This window comes from Vipera berus (genome assembly GCF_964194415.1).
Source record: "Vipera berus genome assembly, chromosome: 2".
Taxonomy (NCBI): Eukaryota; Metazoa; Chordata; class Lepidosauria; order Squamata; family Viperidae; genus Vipera; species Vipera berus.
In genome coordinates this window covers 31,593,010-31,611,456 of record NC_138203.1, presented here as the reverse complement: position 1 = coordinate 31,611,456, position 18,447 = coordinate 31,593,010, and the positions used below count along the sequence as shown (strand labels likewise).

At 37.4% G+C, this 18,447-nt stretch overlaps 1 protein-coding gene across 2 annotated transcripts in view; it reads left to right on the top strand.

Moving 5' to 3' along the window:
* Positions 1-18,447, top strand: part of THBS4 (thrombospondin 4) — a 50,940-nt gene that overhangs the window by 12,759 nt on the left and 19,734 nt on the right. For both annotated transcript variants that reach the window (XR_014025674.1, XM_081321671.1), the window contains exons 3-12: positions 5,986-6,233; positions 6,526-6,631; positions 8,502-8,584; positions 9,503-9,554; positions 9,989-10,161; positions 11,598-11,735; positions 13,163-13,240; positions 14,640-14,792; positions 15,441-15,545; positions 15,788-15,895. Coding sequence is in view for 1 of the 2 variants with exons in the window: in XM_081321671.1 (XP_081177797.1) it covers positions 5,986-6,233; positions 6,526-6,631; positions 8,502-8,584; positions 9,503-9,554; positions 9,989-10,161; positions 11,598-11,735; positions 13,163-13,240; positions 14,640-14,792; positions 15,441-15,545; positions 15,788-15,895 (1,244 nt within the window). In the remaining variant the exon portion in view is untranslated. The remainder of the gene's footprint in view (positions 1-5,985; positions 6,234-6,525; positions 6,632-8,501; positions 8,585-9,502; positions 9,555-9,988; positions 10,162-11,597; positions 11,736-13,162; positions 13,241-14,639; positions 14,793-15,440; positions 15,546-15,787; positions 15,896-18,447) is intronic.

Sequence of the window (18,447 nt, the reverse complement as noted above, 5' to 3'; positions counted from 1 at the left end):
GTACTTCTGGTAGTTCTCGATCCACATACTGCTGGAGTCTAGCTTGTAGAATTTTAAGCATAACTTTACTAGCATGAGAAATGAGTGCAATGGTGCGATAGTTTGAACATTCTTTGGCACTGCCTTTCTTTGGAATTGGAATGTAAACTGACCTTTTCCAATCCTGTGGCCACTGTTGAGTTTTCCAAATTTGCTGGCAAATTGAGTGTAGCACTTTTACTGCATCGTCTTTTAAGATTTTGAATAGCTCAGCTGGAATACTGTCACCTCCACTAGCTATGTTGTTGCTCAGCTTTTCTAAGGCCCACTTCACTTCACATTCTAGGATGTCTGGCTCGAGCTCAGTGACCACCTCATTGTGATTATCAGGGACATTAAGCTCATTCTTGTATAGTTCTTCTGTGTAATTTTGCCACCTCTCCTTAATCTCTTCTGCCTCTGTTAGGTCCCTGCCATTTTGGTCCTTAATCATGCCCATTTTTGCATGAAACGTTCCCTTCATCTCTCCAATTTTCTTGAAAAGATCTCTGGTCCTCCCTATTCTATTGTTTTTTTCTATTTCTTTGCATTGTTCATTTAAGAAGGCATTCTTATCTCTTCTAGCTATTCTTTGGAATTCTGCATTTAATTGGGCATATCTTTCTTTTTCTCCCTTGCCTTTCGCTTCCCTCCTTTCCTCAGCTATTTGCAAAGCTTCCTCAGACAGCCATTTTGCTTTCTTGCATTTCTTTTTCTTTGTGATGGTTTTGGTTGCTACCTGTTGTACAATGTTGCGAACCTCTGTCCATAGTTCTTCAGGCACTCTGTCTATCAGATCTAATTCCTTAAATCTATTTGTCACCTCTACTGTATATTCAACAGGGATATGATTTAATTCATACCTGACTGGCCTAGCGCTTTTCCCTACTTTCTTTAATTTAAGCCTAAACTTTGCAACAAGAAGCTCATGGTCTGAGCCACAGTCAGCTCCTGGTCTTGTTTTTACTGACTGTATAGAGCTTCTCCATCTTTGGCTGCAGAGCATATAGTCAATCTGATTTCTGTGTTGACCGTCTGGTGATGTCCATGTGTAAAGCCGTCTCTTGGGTTGTTGGAAAAGAGTGTTTGCTATGACCATCGTATTCTCTTGACAAAATTCTATCAGCCTGTGCCCTGCTTCATTTTGTACTCCAAGGCCAAACTTGCCTGTTATTGCAGTTATCTTTTGGCTTCCTACTTTAGCATTCCAATCTCCCATGATGATAAGGACATCATTTTTGGGTGTTAGTTCTATAAGGTGCTGTAGGGCTTCATAGAACCGGTCAATTTCATCCTCTTCAGCACTGGTGGTTGGGGCATAGCCTTGGACTACTGTGATATTGAATGGTTTGCCTTGGATTCGAACTGAGATCATTCTGTCATTTTGAGGGTTGTATCCCAGTATTGCTTTTCCTACTTTTTTATTGACTATGAAGGCTACTCCATTTCTTCTGAGGGATTCTTGCCCGCAGTAGTATACCTGATGGTCATCTGAATTAAATTCACCCATTCCTGTCCATTTTAGTTCGCTGATACCTAAGATGTCGATGTTTAGTCTTGTCATCTCTTGTTTGACCACATCCAGCTTGCCTTGATTCATGGATCTTACATTCCAGGTTCCTATGGAGAAAGAATCTTTACAGCATCGGACTTTCCTTTCACCACCAGACATATCCACAGCTGAGCGTCCTTTCGGCTTTGGCCCAGTCGCTTCATTCTTTCTGGCGCTACTAGTACTAGCCCTCTGCTCTTCCCCAGTAGCATATTGGACGCCTTCCGACCTGAGGGGCTCATCTTCCAGCATCATATCGTTTTGCCTTTTGGTACTGTCCATAGGGTTTTCATGGCAAAGATACTGGAGTGGTTTGCCATTTCCTTCTCCAGTGGATCACGTTTTGTCAGAACTCTCTGCTATGACCTTTCCGTCTTGGGTGGCCCTGCACGGCATAGCTCATAGCTTCATTGAATTACGCAAGCCCCTTCGCCACGACAAGGCAGTAATCCATGAAGGGGTTTATAAATGTATATTTGCTCTTTTCATATTGGCAAGCAATTTTTATTCCTTTCTGAATTAGTTTTCTTAGATTAATAATTTTAGGTGATGTCTTTACAATGTTCCAAATGTATCTCAGTTATATCATTGATATTTTTATGGAATTTACAAAGTGTTGTAAACTATATCAAATTATGTAAGCACCAGAAAGGTGATGTAAATAAATAGATAGATGCATAGATGGATAGATAAATAGTTTCAAAATATTGGAAAAAATATTTTTCCATAAGTTATCTTGGAATTGTGCTGCTTTAAGCAAATAATTATAGGTTATTAACAGTTTAAAACATATTCTAGAAACTTCATATTTTGAGATGCTACCTTAATGCTATCAATCAAAGTCTTATAACTCATTAGTCTTTTCTACCTTGATACATTTTATTTGCAAATAACAAAGAAGTGGGAATACGCAAAAAGCTATAGCTACCAGAATTGCCTCAAATTGATATGCAGCATATAAATTTAATAAATAAATGAAATAATAAATAAATATAGGTGGCAGATGCCAATCCTTATCTTTCATAATGTTTATGAGACAAGTTAATTATGTAATAAAGATTTGTCTAGAATTTTGGAATTTGTCAGCCCTTGTATTTTTCTAAATTTTATTGAAAGTAAAATTTAATTTCTGACATATATTCTAAACAAATAGTCTATACCTGGCTAAGACAGTCTACATGAACATAGTTACTGTACAATAATAGTTGCAGGAGGAGATTTTTGTTTCTTTTATTTTGGCCAGTCTAGAATATTTCCTTTCCTGTTTGTATGTTCTGTATGTTTTAAATGAATTTAAATGAAGCAGAACTTGCTTATAATCTGATCTGCTTGACTTTGACACAACATTCTTTTTTAAGAAGATGTCGATTTCTTTCTTCTTTTTTAAAAAAAAGCTTTTTTTCTTAAAAGAATGCTTCAAGAGGCAGAAAGCTGCCACTGATTTATTTCATTGCTCATTTGACTAATAAAAGGAGCAACAATAGTTAGGGAATTGATTACTGTTATACCTGAACTTGTCAACACAGTCCATGATTTATCCCTGACAGCCAGGGTTTGAGACCAGAGCGCTGCATGACGGGTTGAGCTCCTGTTACTTGCCCCAGCTCCTGTCCACATAGCATTTTGAAAGCATGCAAATGCAAGTAGATAAATAGGTACCACTTCAGTGAGAAGGTAACAGCATTCTGTGTGCCTCGGCACATAGTCATGCTGGCCCCATGACCACAGAAGTGTCATTAAATAACACTGGCTCCCTTGGCTAAAAAAAAGAGATGGACATGACCGGACAGAGGAATCATTCACCTTTTCCTTTACCTATACCTGCATTATTAATTAATGAAGCTGAATGTTGATAACGCCCTCATATTGATACAGAATTCACCCATATAACCCTAAGATTGGGTTAGGGTGCATTATCTACTATAGTCATTAGGGATAAATCATGGACTGTGTCTTTACTGTCATAATGAAATCCTTGTTCTCTAGAGGTGTTATGTTCAGAATACAACATATTTTGAACATTATTAAAAATTACATTGATTTAAGTGGGATAGGTTAAGTGGGATAGATTAAACATAGGTTAAAAGCTGCTCTAAAACAATAAAAACGTATTTTCTAGAAATGAACCAAATAATCACAGAACCATCTGTGAATTGAAAGGCTCCCTTTTGGGTAGGCTGCAATATCTTCAGATGCTTCCCATCCATTCAATATCTCCACCATCTGTAGCTTCTTGGTGAGACAAAATGGCTCACTTTTAAAAACTGTCTATTATAAATGATGAAACTTCAGTTAAACACAATGCTTTGAAACCCAATCTATTGTTTAATGAGATCTCTGGTATCTTACATTTTGTACAAATGACACTGTTTTTCAGAAACAGAACAGGGACTTTGGGGTTTCCCACAATGAAAACAACTTCATTGTATATTGGCACCAGTAATTCAATTTTTTTTTGGTAAAAAGGACAGGAACACAGATGTTTTAAATATAATTATGCCTTTGGTCCTAGACAGAATTTCCCTCTAGCTCTCTCCAAAAACAAGCTGAGCCTTGATCTTCCATCCAATCTTGCTGCCTTCAGGCTTTCCAGTCTCTTGGTCCTTTGCCAACTCTGGGCTCTTCTACCTTTTTCTGTTTTTTTCTTGTTCACTGACTTTCTGTGTAGTTCTGATCCAGATCTTATGTATGCAGGAGACCTGCCAGATTCAAAGGCCAGCATTTGTTCATCTATGTAAAGTTGCAATGCAATTAGAGAGAAAACAGTTTCTTCTTTTCATTTCTTCCCACCCAGCCTTGTAACCCCATCATACCCCAAAAGGCCATAAAGAATCTAAAATCCAAGAAAGCTGAGGAGTTTTACTCATAACTTCATCTCTGTTTAAGATAATTCTGAGGTCATTTTCCTTCCTTCCTTCCTTCCTTCCTTCCTTCCTTCCTTCCTTCCTTCCTTCCTTCCTTCCTTCCTTCCTTCCTTCCTTCCTTTCATATGCTGCCCATCTTGCCATTAAGTGGCTTTTTTGTTTTCTTCATTTAAAAAATAAAAAGAGAAGTTCAATATATTGTAATTTATCTTCTTTGACTGAAAATTATATGATATTTTGAATATTCAGAATTAACCTTAGTTTTGAAGAATAAAGTGCAGTTTAGATGTATTGTCTCTCATATCATGTCTAGTTTGATCCTAAGGTGCTACATTTGGACTGACATGAAAAGGGAAAAATGGATTAATATAGTATTATGTATTTAGCATGGACAAATGACAAGGTTATCTGAATGTTCTTTGTCAGGCAGTAAAATATCTTAAACAAATCATGCTCTACGTCTATTTCTGTAGAACTAGCTAGGAAATAGAAATTAGATTTGTGGCCAAGTCCAAGGCTACCCAGTGACTCTTTGACTTCAGATTCAAGTCCAAAAATCTGGATACAAGTTTACACTATTGTTTCTTTAGCAATGTCTAAGAAAATACTGATTTCTAAATAAACTTGTGTTAAGAAAAAAAGTGGTTTCTTTGGTGCGGCACAAACTCATTCCAGTTTAGTAAATAAAATTTACAAGTCATAGTTTTCTATAGTGTATGAATCAGGCCTAGGTCAGCTTTTCCTAACTAAGATCCTCTAGATATGTTGCATTATATCATAGAAGGGCATTAGTTTGGAGGAAAGCTGCATTCCATGTGATATTTAGGTTATTTATCATGTCCATTCATCCATATGGATAATGTACAAAAGAATATACAAGTAGGTATTTATTTATCATATTTACGTGGCTATCTATCTCACATGACAACAGACCATACAAATAATTTTAAAAGCATAAAAAGTATAAAATATATTATTATCAAAATGCTAAGAGTGTCAGATATTCTCAACAATGATGCCTCATCAGATCTCTGACATCCCCCCCACTTAGTGCCCATATAGGGATTCTAGACTAAGTCCCCATTTGACTCCTTCCCCCAGCCTGGCCAGCCTCTCTCCTACACCCAGCCCCATGCCATGAAAGGATTTAAAGATCAGAACGGGCAAACTGGCACCTTGAATTGGATATGGAAGCAAACTGGCAACCTGTGCAAATCATGTACCCCACACTAGAGGCATACATAACTGCCTGTGTTACCACATTCTGTACCAGCTGAAGCTTTTGGATATCTTTAAGGATGGCCCCATGTAGAGCACATTACTTTAGTCCACCTGGTAAGTGACCATAACATGTAGATATAGGTATAAATACAGTTGTAAACTCAGGTAGAGGACTATATTGCTACAAAAGAGGATTTTCACCTAAGAACAGCTGTGTAGGCAAAGAGTTGCTATAATTTTCTATTCACTTTCTCAAACAGACTGAGATTTCTACTGTAAGTTGTGAATTGTATTGTATTCACATATTCCAATGGTGTTATTTTCTGTTAGTTTCTCTCCGATATTTGAGGAATGATGGGAAATTAAATGCTGTGATCTTCAACAATGTGCCTTTGGCTGATGGAAAGCGCCATACAGTCCTCCTTCGGTTAAGTGGATTGCAGCATGGCAACAGTAAAGCTGAATTGTATGTGGACTGTGAGCAAGTGGATTCTGTTCAAATTTTACCTAATTTTTTTTCGGGGCTGCAGCAAAGCTCAGGATCTATAGAATTACGAACACTCCAGAAGAAATCACAGGTGAGTACTGAAGGAAGGGAAAAATGTTTGTGTAGGAAGGGCTTATGGTCCATGAGCTAATATACTCCTGACCCATATTTCCATGCCTGGAATCTCCCCAAATTCATCACTGAAATCTGGTAGCAAAATGGCCATTTTTAGTAGTATGATTTTCAGAGTTTTTATTTTAATAAATCAAAGATGTGTGAAGCCTTCTCTACCCTAGCATGTTTAGAAAATCAAGGTATAAATCAAAACAATAAAATCAAAGCAATAGAACCATCCTTCCTTTGCCCCTTATTTTTATTGTCAGATGACTTTAGATGATTTGAAGCTGATTGTGAGGGGGTCTTTGTCCCAAGTGGAAACTCTACAAGACTGTTTTCTCCCACAGACAGAGCCACCAGTTCAGTATTCAGGTAAGGTTGATATCTTGACTGTAAGTAAATTAAACAACCCTTCACAAAACTGTTGTTTAAAGCCTAAACCTTCGTACAGCTGTATTTTTTATCTGGGACTCCAAGCCATCTGCTCACCATATGCTGAATGTACTTTCACAGCAGCAGGATCACTCAAGGAGTTCTTTAACACTAGATGTTCATATTCTTAGACATTTATTTGCTTGGTGGACATGTTTCTAATATTTGTTTTCTTAGCAAGTCTTAACAACCAAAAATAATTTTAACAATTTCATTAGCAAATGAAACCTAAAAGAATATGGACACATAAGAATAGTATATTTTGTGTATTAATTGGAATTAATGATAAATAAGCATAGTACAATTATATTTTTATTTATTTATTTATATCCTGCCTAGCAATGAACTTGAGAGGTGAGTTAGGCTGAAAGTCGATGACTAGCCCAAAGCCACCCAGCCAGCTTTCATGTCAGAAAATGGGATTAGAATTCACAGTTTCTCAGTTTCTAACCTGGTGCCTTAATTACTAGACCAAACAGGTTCTCAATACTGTACAGAATCTATACACTACCTAAATTAGAACTGGTTTGTTTTTTACATGACTGATAGCTTCTGCATATATCTACTTACATAGAAGTTAGATGCCATTGTTGTTGTTGTTGTTAGTTGCGAAGTCGTGTCCGACCCATCACAACCCCATGGACAACGTTCCTCCAGGCCTTCCTGTCCTCTACCATCTTCTGGAGTCCATTTAAGCTCACATCAGATGCCATAATTCTCTATAAACAAAGGTTTCCGGCATACATTGAAAAATAGAAATAACTCTGTGTAAAGTATTCTTCATAGCTGTATTATGTAAAATATAAAAAACAGGTCTTTCATAAATACTGTTTTTGAAAAATATCAGTTTATATGCTTAAGTGCAAATTTGAAAATAATCATTAAAAATTAGGTAGCAAACAATACATCTCCCACTGTGACTTGTTTGCTTACTACTCTTGTTCTCCAGATCTTGAAAACGTCACAGCTTTCTGGCAACATTAGGATGGTCCTCAATAGTTGAGTACTACCAAATGGGTGGGGCCATAATTTAACATATAGATGGGGCTTGGTTGGGGAAATTTCGTGGGCCGTCTTTTTTAATTTGAGGGATACCTATTTCCAATTGTTTCTGTCTACCTGGTACATTTGGGCGGAGTGGATGTGCTCTGGGTCCCCTCTATTAAATGTCATCTTGTGGGACCAAGGAAATATGCCTGCCTTTTTTCAGCCTCAGCCCAGCCAGATACAGTCAGCCCCCTCTCTCCAGGGGTTCTGGGAAGCACATAATATCTGGCTTTGCTTCCAGGTCTAGAATTAATGTGTTTGTGGTGCTCTTGTGCTTGTATTATTATGGTTTGTTTTTAATTTAGGCTGTTTTAAGGTTTTTTTAAAATGTTTTACACTCTTTTAACTATGTATTTGAATTTTATAATCTGTCCAGTCTCCTAGAGTGGGTGGCCATAATAAATTGCAATGAATTAACAATTATTTAATTAAGGGAAACTGCTGCCAGCATTCAGCAATCATAACCTGAGCCCTGCAAAAGTGGACTTGGAGTCTTTTGGCACCCAAGCCAAAGCATAATGCTCCCCTTGCTTTATTTTTAAACCATGCTTGGGGTGGAATGTCTTTTCAATAAAGAACAGTTCCCTGTAAAGTGGGATGCCTAAGTATCTTATAGTTAAATGAGAATTTCACTCAAGTTCAGCTGGATAACTATATGAAACACTTAGTGTTTGAAAGGACTGTATCACTGCTGGTATTGCTAAGATTTCTGATCCTACTGTATTTTCTGTTATTTGCTTGATTCTCATGCATGTCTCTACAGGTGACTTTAACAGGCAATTATTAAGTCACATGTTGCAAATGAATCAGATACTAAATGAAGTGAAAGATCTCCTCAGACAGCAGGTATCTCTGAGCTTTTTGTTACAGCTTCTTTGTTTTGTGCAAAGAAATATATACAATAATGTTATTTTAGTAAAAGAACTGATTGTGTTCAAATGCAAAAAAGATAGTTTAATCTTCTCCAACTTAGTCCTCTTCTTTCATTGGCTGGATTTCTGTTCCAAAATTGAAAATGGTATCTCAGAACAGGAAGATGTGCCTAATTTTATTACATTATTTGTCAGCAAAGAGCCCATTCCTGCAAACACTTTTAGACCTGCCAAAATTATGACCACTAGGACTATTGAGGGTGAGAGCAAGAAAATAAGGCAAGAAATGTCATAGTTAAGGCCACACTCCAAAGCACAGGTGTGAAACTCAATAGCGTCACGTGACATATCATGATTTTCGCAATGTTTTTTGCTTTTGTGGAGCTGGAGTGGGCGTGGCCTGTGCATAATGCATCTGCCCGTGAGCTTGACACCCCTGCTCCAAAAATATTGAACTGCCTGATCACCTGACTAAGAATCTAGATCCCCACTAGATTTAGATGCTGGAGCATAATTTTAATTCAGCAATCAAGCTGAACATGCAATAAAGGTGACATTAATGAAAATGATAAGGTGTAAATTTTAAATTAATACTTTGGCTTGAGGAGATGTAGGTTTCAAACCTTAGACCTAAGTATTAGCTGCTCTATGTACTTCTACTAAATTCATCAGAGAGCTAAAATACGAAAGGGCGGCTGTTTATTTGGAACAGACTTGTCATACGTTCAGTATGAATAAATATGCTGGTATCAATCTCATACTGAGGATTTGCAAACCTAAGCTATTCTATAGCATTAATTGTATAATGTGCCTTTTATGGACAAAAAGTAATGAAGTCAGAATAATTTGAGGTAGATGGCTTTGTTTAATACATTTTATTTGTCCAACTAAGGTTAAGGAAACAGCATTTTTGAGGAATACTATAGCTGAATGCCAGGCATGTGGTAGGTCCTTTTGATCTTCTGGGTTTAAGTAGGATTTTTATAAACTTTACAATTAAATCACAAGAAACCTGTTATTATGTTTAGTTGCTAACTATATACTTAGGTGGCATGAGACATGATTGATTTTTATGGAGCTTCCTTAAATAATGGTGGAATTATGCATATTTATTTATTTTATTTATTTTATTTTATTGCATTTATATACCGCCCTTTCCCTGAGGACTTAAGTGATTACTATAACAATTAATTTAATAGCCTGGCTCTATGCATGCTAACTCAGTAATTGTGTTGTGCATGCTGCTGTTCACATAATAAGTGCAGAAATGAACTACTCTGATTCAGCAGGAGAAATGACCTGCTGGCTTACTGAGGGATATTCTCATTGGCTGTCTCAAGATTTACTTGATTTAAAATGCTATATTTTATCATCATAGGATTGGGAATTGGAAGTTTCCCCACTCCTTCCCCACATCCCCTGAAACCCAAATGTGAAGCCAATACTTGTTTCCCAGGGGTGCACTGCATAGACACGACAGATGGCTACCAGTGTGGTCCTTGTCCCGAAGGCTTCACTGGAGATGGAATTATTTGCACAGATATTGATGAGGTGGGTTATTCTTTGAGTGCTTTTCAGAAGGAAACCCAGGGCTAGTCTGAGGTACAGTATTTTGCTACCCAAGACATACCGTATTTTTCGGACCATAAGATGCACTTTTCCCCTCCCAAAAGTGGGTGGAAAAACGAGGTGCGTCTTATGGTCCGAAGGTAAGCGAAAACACTTGTCTCCCGTTTAGTCAACGCAGTCCATCAGCTCCATTGGAGAGACATGATTGAATGAAGACATGGAATTCTCCACCCGCCCCTGTGATTGGTCGGCAGGGGAGGAAATACGGACGTGCCTGCCATGCCTTCTGACTACCTCCCCCTCCCTGCGCGCGCACATTTTCTTTCTTTTACCTCGCTGCTAAAGAAAGTTTTTGCTAAACTAAACCTCATAGGCAAAGCCGTGAGGAGTTGTCCCTGTAGGTTTCTCTGCGAAGTTTATTGGAAGTGATTTCCCATTTGCAAGATAATACTGCTAATTGTTTGAAATTGCTTCGGCATCTTAGAAAACCTATTCAGGGAAAAGAAACTACCGGTACCTACCTTTCTTTCTTTCCTTTCTTTCTCTCTCTCTCTCTTTCTTCCTCCCTCCCTCCCTCCCTCCCTCCTTTCTTCCTTCCTTCCTTCCTTCCTTCCTTCCTTCCTTCCTTCCTTCCTTCCTTCCTTCCTTCCTTCCTTCCTTCTTTCTTTCTTTCTTTCTTTCTTTCTTTCTTTCTTTCTTTCTTTCTTTCTTTCTTTCTATCTTTCTCTTTCTTCCTCCCTCCCTCCCTCCCTCCCTCCCTCCTTCCTTCCTTCTCTCTCTCTCTCCCCTCCTTCCTTCCTAGTATACCGGTACTATTTGGTTCAGAATATTTTTTTCTTGTTTCCCTGCTCTAAAAACTGGGTGCATCTTATGGTCAGGTGCGTCTTATGGTCCGAAAAATACGGTAGGTGGAGATAGCAGAGACTGAAACTAACTTAGAAGAGAATCAGCTTTTCTAGCATACCCAAAGGCAGCAGGTGAGTTTAAAAGTTGCAGACAACAGGGCATAAACAGCTTTGTTCTCTGAGGGAGAAAAACAGAGGAGAAATACTACATTTGCATCTATGCATTTGTTCCTTATGATACAGATAGTCCGCAACTTATCACTGTAATTGAAGCCACAATTTGGTCATAATTTGTGATGATGGTTAAGTGAGTTGCCATGTAACCATGCCTGAAATTTTTATCTTTTACATGGTGATTGTTAAGCAAATGTGGTGGTTGTAAAGTGAATGCTAGAGCAGCCACATTTCAAAAACAAAAATTGTGGGGTTCCTTTTTAATTCTAACATTAGAATTAGGGATTCAGAATGTGAGCCAAATAGAGCATCTAACAAATATCTGCATGTTTAACTTGGTTGGCTGGATGGTTGGCCTTATAATTAGCACGTAGTAAAAATTGGACCTTTCTCTTTCAGTGCCAATATAAGCCATGCTTCCCAGGAGTGCAATGTGTGAACATGGCTCCAGGTTTCAGATGTGAAGCCTGCCCACCAGGATATATTGGGCAGATCATCCAAGGAATGGGAATAAACTTTGCCAAAAGTCACAAACAGGTTTGCCATCTCATTACTGTTCTTTGCAATCAAAAGCAGCCTGGTTCCTATAAATATTTTACTTCATATAGCTGAAGTAATATTTCTTCAAAATCTAATTAGTAATTTCTATACAAATGCCTGCATCATTTCTGTATATACAGCAAAGTGTGATTTATATACTGCTCAAAAAATAAAGGGAACACTTAAACAACACAATGTACTGTATTTAATAGTAGGATGTCTTATTTTGTGTTCCCTTTATTTTTTTGAGCAGTATATTATTAATAGGCTTTCAGCTGATAGCCCACTCATTTTAAGGTCTTCAAGGGCTTTGTAACATTTTAAATTTATTTTGTCATTGTTTTGTGTCTGGTCCAACACACATATCCTTAGGTTCTTCTTAGTTGGATTTGTTGAAATGTGATACTATCGTGACACATTACACCTTTGCCCTTTCTTGAGTGGAGCTTCCCAGGGTCTCCCCCACTTCCTCTAAGGACCCTCAGGTCTTTACCTGAGATTCTGTCCATTTAACGTCTTGTAAAATCGCTTAATGCTACAACTGGAAATGCTGGGATTGCAATCATTGCAAAGCAGTCACATGGGCATCTTGCTTAATGACCGTTTCACTCTACAACCAAGATTCCAGTTCCAGTTGTGGTTGTAAGTCAAGAATTACCTGTAATTTAATTTCCATCTGCTTCTCACTTCAAAGGCTTGCATTCATGACCATTCAGCATTTATCACCAGAAAAGGCTGTGAGTGCTGCAAAAAGGAGATTTGATGTTTGCTGGTGTCCCTGATCTTTCAACTTGCTCCTTCTTTTTTCTAGACTTAGTGCAAAAAAACAAGCAACTTTCTCTAATGTTCTGTTATCAGATTATAACCAAATGGAAACATTGTGATTTAAACTTTACTTTCTTTTTTGTTGTCTGTGTTTTGCTTTGTTTATTGTCTTGCCTCATGAAGCGTTCTAAAAATCACTCATTATCTTGGGAGCTTACACTGATTTCAGAAGATTGTTGCTGTTGTTTTAAAAAATGGATCTTATAATTTTTAAGTTAAGAAAATAAATGCCTATAATCTTTTTCTACAAGAACCAGCAGCTCAAAATAAAGACTTTCCACAAAGAGCAAATATAGACTTAATGCGAGTTATGTGTGAAATGTTTTGCTTATTTACAATAACTGATTTCATTTGTTCCCCAGTCTCCCCATCCAACTTCAGCCAGTTTTTGAAATATATATTCATTATATCGTACAGACTGAATACACCTGCTGCAGTGGAATGATTTGACTTTTTCTTCTACATAAAAACTCAGTTATGATTTAATAATATAATTCTTTAAAAATATTCCATTTTCTATATTTAAAGTATATTCCTTGCTATAACCGTTTTATTCTTAAATAGTGTAGCTGTTAAGAGTCGGTTTTTTATTATATTAGGCTTGTTTGGACATAGATGAATGTCAGCGTATAGCAAATGGAGGTTGTGTCCCAAATTCCCAGTGTATAAACACCATGGTAAGCATTACTTACAATTCTCTGGATTTACTCATTCTTTATCTTTCAGAAATAACACTAAAGTTGTCTTGTTGATGACTTTTTTGCTGTGAATAGAAGAAACACATTAATTAAAGCAATAGCAATAGCACTTATATACCACTTCACATTGCTTTACAGCCCTTTCTAAGCAGTTTACAGAGTCAGCATATTGCCTACAATAATCTGGATCCTCATTTTACCGACCTCAGAAGGATGGAAGGCTGAGTCCACCTTGACCCAGTGAGAATTGAACTGCTGGCATTTGGCAGAATTAGCCTGCGGTGCTGCATTCTAAGCCATCATGGCTCTTATATAATAGACTTATTATTAAGTTTGATATTGTTGGAAGCATGACGTCCTTACTTTGAATAAGTTTTGATCTCCAAGGCTAGAGAAATGCATCCAAGACATGGATGAGTAGGGAGGAGTGTTAAATGATGATGTGCATCATCATGATAAAAATCTCAGGAGTTCTATAATTACATCAGATGTTGGAATGCCTGTACAGTATGTATAAGGCTGGGATTTGCATTATGAAACAAGCATGTGTGCATTTATTTATAGATTATTTATATTTTGCATTTCTAGGACACCCATCTCCATCATGGAGGGACTCTGGGTGGTATACAGTATTGTTTTACTTCATAATGGCTTGCTACAGATGCTGAGAATTACAAGATATCGGAAGAAGTTGCTGACAGTTTAACTCAATGTTTCTCAACTTTGGCAAGTTTAGGATGGCTGGCTGAGGAATTCTGAGTGTTGAAGTTCACCCATCTTAAAATTGCCAAGGTTGAGAAACACTGGTTTAACTGAATGTATAAGTATTACCTTTAAGACTTCTTAGATAAATGGATAAAATGCTAAATGATTGAAGAACAAAAGTTGAACCTAAACTTCAAAAAGGAATAAAAGGAAAATCCAAAGAACTATAGAGCACTTAGTCTGACAAAAATGTCCATAAAATTCTAAAACAGACCATAAAAAGCTTGATCTGTTAAATATTGTGAACTCAATGTAATAATTAGAAGTCAGCATGGATCTGGCAAAGAGCAAGTCTTCCCAAGTGTAATCTCTCTTTTTTTTTGTTAGATATCTTCTGTGATAAATTGTGGAAATGCTATAGCTCTAATATATATGGATTTCAACAAAGCAACTGAAAAAAGATCCTGTGAATTTCTGATTAACAAGTTAATAAGGGTGGGCTGGATAACAACAAATTAATGATTCTAAGTTAGAGGAAGACAGATTCCAACTGAGCATTAAAAAAAATATAGCAAGTCAGCAATGGAACCACTTACCTAGACAGTGGTTGTTTTTTGTCACTAGATATTTTAGTTGCAATGTTTAGTTTATGGATTTACCTGCTTTTCCCAAGGGTTCTTACCACTGTGGTGCTTGCAAGCCAGGATTTACTGGAGACCAGGTCAGAGGGTGCAGAGCTGAACGAAGCTGTAGAAATCGTGTTCTGAACCCTTGCAGTATCCATGCCGATTGTTCAGAAATAAAACAAGGGGACATCTTGTGTGTTGTAAGTCAATGCTCTTCCCATCATTATTAAATATATATAAAACAATCTAGGGCAGGGATTAAGAAGGAAAGAAAAGCAAACAAGACTAATATACAAGACAAAATATGCTATAGTAGCTTTTGGAAGCAAATTTGTATCCATGTTTTGTTTGGAATTTTGATTTTTACCAAAAGATTTCTACATTAATACATTTTTAAAAATTGTCTTAGTATGCCTACCTTTCCCAATGTGATACCTTTTTGCTGTGTTGGGACTGCAGAATGTCAGCCTTATAATCACCATCTCATCCTGCCTAGGAATTTTGGAAGTTGCAGATATATTTCATTGTAAGCAACTTAGAACTGAGAAAGTTGTATAGAAGGCCTAGAATATGTTCTAAATGTGATACTATTATGACATACTACAGCTTTGCCCAATTTAGTATCCTTAGATATTATGGGAATATAGCTCCTGAAATTCATTGGCTATGCACATAGAAATTCAAGGGCCTACAAACTCATTCAGAAGACATCAGATAGCAAAGGCTGACATACAAGGATATGGATCAAATTCTTGTTGAATTTCAGTTGAAAAAGAAAGAATAGGAAGGACTGTGCCCACAAAGTTAACTCCAATATTTCTTTCATTTTGTTATACTTTTGCTCACAGTGTGGCATTGGCTGGGCTGGTGATGGCTTTCTGTGTGGAAAAGATGTTGATATAGATGGCTATCCAGATGAAAAACTTCCATGCTCAGCTGACAGTTGCAAAAAGGTTAGCAGTTTGACAGAGGCCTGAATGACAAGATGAGTATGTTTTATGTTTGTTTCATGTTTCAAAATTTTATCAAAGAACTGCTAGAAAAAGATAACTGAAAACCTTTTGCATCCTAGAGAAATAGTGAAATATCATATGTATTCCTCCTATTGATGATAGTTTGTGATTACCAACACTGCAATCCATTTCATCTGATGGCACTGGTTGGAAAAGAATGCTCTATTGTGCTCACTTTGTAGGACAACTGCATGTTTGTTCCAAACTCTGGACAAGAAGATGCTGATGGAGATGGTGTGGGAGATGCGTGTGATGATGATGCAGATGGGGATGGTATTCCTAATGATCAGGTACTGGTTAGGAATTGGTGTTTTCTATAATTAAGCAATGCTGCTACCAGTCTGGACAACAGGGGCCATTGTATAAAAAAAGTAATCCATCTCTATATTGATTTTTACCATCGTGTACCAGCACTTTTGGCACTTGTAGAGGTTAAAAAATGCATTTTATGCAATAGTATAAATAGGCCATGTCAGCTAGTAAACATGGTATGAGTAATTGTGGATGGGTGAGCATTTTGTTCTCCCCAAGTTACAATTTTAAAAAAAGAAGTTTGAAAAGGACATTTCTTTTTTTAATATATTGTATTAATTTTTTAACATCATCACTTTTATGTTTGGTAAATAGCGTGTTGTCTGGGTTTATATTTAAAAACAATAAATAACAATTAATTTCTATAATTCCATAGTCCACATAGCAGCTTCCCTTGATTTACTCTTCCAATAATATTCTCTTTTATCAACCTTGAATTAGTACATTTCTTAGTATTTTGATAGATAACAATTGAATATAAACATTTTTCTAGTATTTCTACAAGTAACAACCACATCAATATAAAGCTTCTTTTCTAATTGATCATTCTTAATTACCTTGTCATAGATCCTGTTTTCAAAGTTCTTATTTAGATTTGTTTTCCTTGCACTAGATGTCAGCACCAGTTCATTTTTCAGTTTTCAAAATAGGCAATTGCCTTTTGTTTTCATCAATAATATTTTGCCAAGAAAATCTTAAACCAATTCCACCAATTTCAAACTTATCCAGATTTAAGTCTTATATTCATTTCATTTCAATATATTTCTGTCCCCCATAAAAGTTTAATTCGCCGCTTCCATCTGTGGGAGAGTGAAGCAAAAGTCCCCCTCCTTTTCACTTTCAGAGGATTTTTGCTTCTTGGAGTTTTTTTTTCCAGGAAATCAATTATCAAGTAGAAGAGAGAGAATTGATATTCTTACCCAGTTCCAAACACGTTGTTTATGATCAAGCTTAAATTAGTGCTTTTTGGCTTCAGCTGCTCATAGCTTGGGCTAGATTCTGGCATGAAGCTACCCTTACTTCTGCTAGTTTCTGGATGGCTTTCCCCAGACGAAAGGATCGACCGCCATCTCTCCATGGTCAGTGGGGCATCCCTCCTTTGTCGCCTCTTTGGGCCCATTTAGGGTCCCCAAACAGAAAACAAATCGGCCATAGTGTGTGGAACCCTGTGATCCCTAAGGTGCTGCCTACTGTACAAAACCGGAAGCCCTGAAAAGGACATTTCTGCTCTGAAATCAAAATGTTTTTTTAAATTAAATGTTACTTTTTATTTTGTGGGGTACCCCAACTACGAAAATTTGGCCACAAGAATCTGACTAAAGTAAGTGAGTGATTCTCAGTAGGCCTATCCTTTTACTGTTAATCTTGCTAAGCAAAATCTTCAGTGGCTATAAACTGGGAAGGATTTACATGTCTTAGATTTGACTTTCCAGTAATTGTGCAGGCTTCTGCAGCTGTCTGTGTTCTGGGTAACAGTTAATGCTCTTGATATTTAGCCTTGTTTTGTCAAATAAAGGAGAAACTCTGACATGGGAAGGCTAAGGGGAACAAGTGATGTCACATACCTTAAATTATGCAATATGCATTGATCACAAAAAATTATAATTCACAGCATTTGCATGATGTTATGATGGCATCATAGCTCTACTGGATGCCTACAAATATGGCATCTTTTTAGTGTATTTCTCTTATCCATTTATCTCTCTGTATAATTTTTATATTTAGATGACCAATATCCTGTCTCCCAACTATACCCAAAATTGATGCAGATTATTTGGTTATTTTCTTATCCATTCAGATAGGAGTATGTAGTGAGCATAAATATGCTTAAAGGTAAAGGTAAAGGTTCCCCCGCACATGCGTGCTAGTCGTTTCCAACTCTAGGGGCCGGTGCTCATCTCCGTTTCAAAGCCGAAGAGCCAGCGCTTGTCCGAGGACGTCTCCGTGGTCATGTGGCCAGCATGACTAGACGCCAAAGGCGCATGGAACGCTGTTACCTTCCCACCATAGTGGTCCCTATTTTTCTACTTGCATTTTTACGTGCTTTCGAACTGCTAGGTTGGCAGAAGCTGGGATGAGTAACAGGCGCTCACTCTGTTACGCGGCACTCGGGATTCGACCCGCCAAACTGTCGACCTTCAGATCGACAAGCTCAGCATCCTAACCCACTGAGCCACCGCGTCCCTCTATAAATATGCTTAGATATTTGCAAATCTTTACAGGTTGCAAATAACCACCATGTTTTAATGCCATCTGTCAGGGCCATCTGATGGGCAGTGACAAAGAATCCGTCCTAGGTCACATTAGATGACCTTATTTAATCAAGGGAACCCAGAGTATATCCTTCCTATTGGACTCCCTGTGAGGGGCAGAAATAATTGGGGTTAGACAGTCCTCCAAATAATCTGGCCTTTTCTCATGAAGGCTTTATAGGTGACAATCAGCACCTTGAATTGCATCTGGAATTACAACTTTCACAGATAAGATTGATAAGATAACCTTTATTGTCATTTTTTTTTACTGTGGGCAC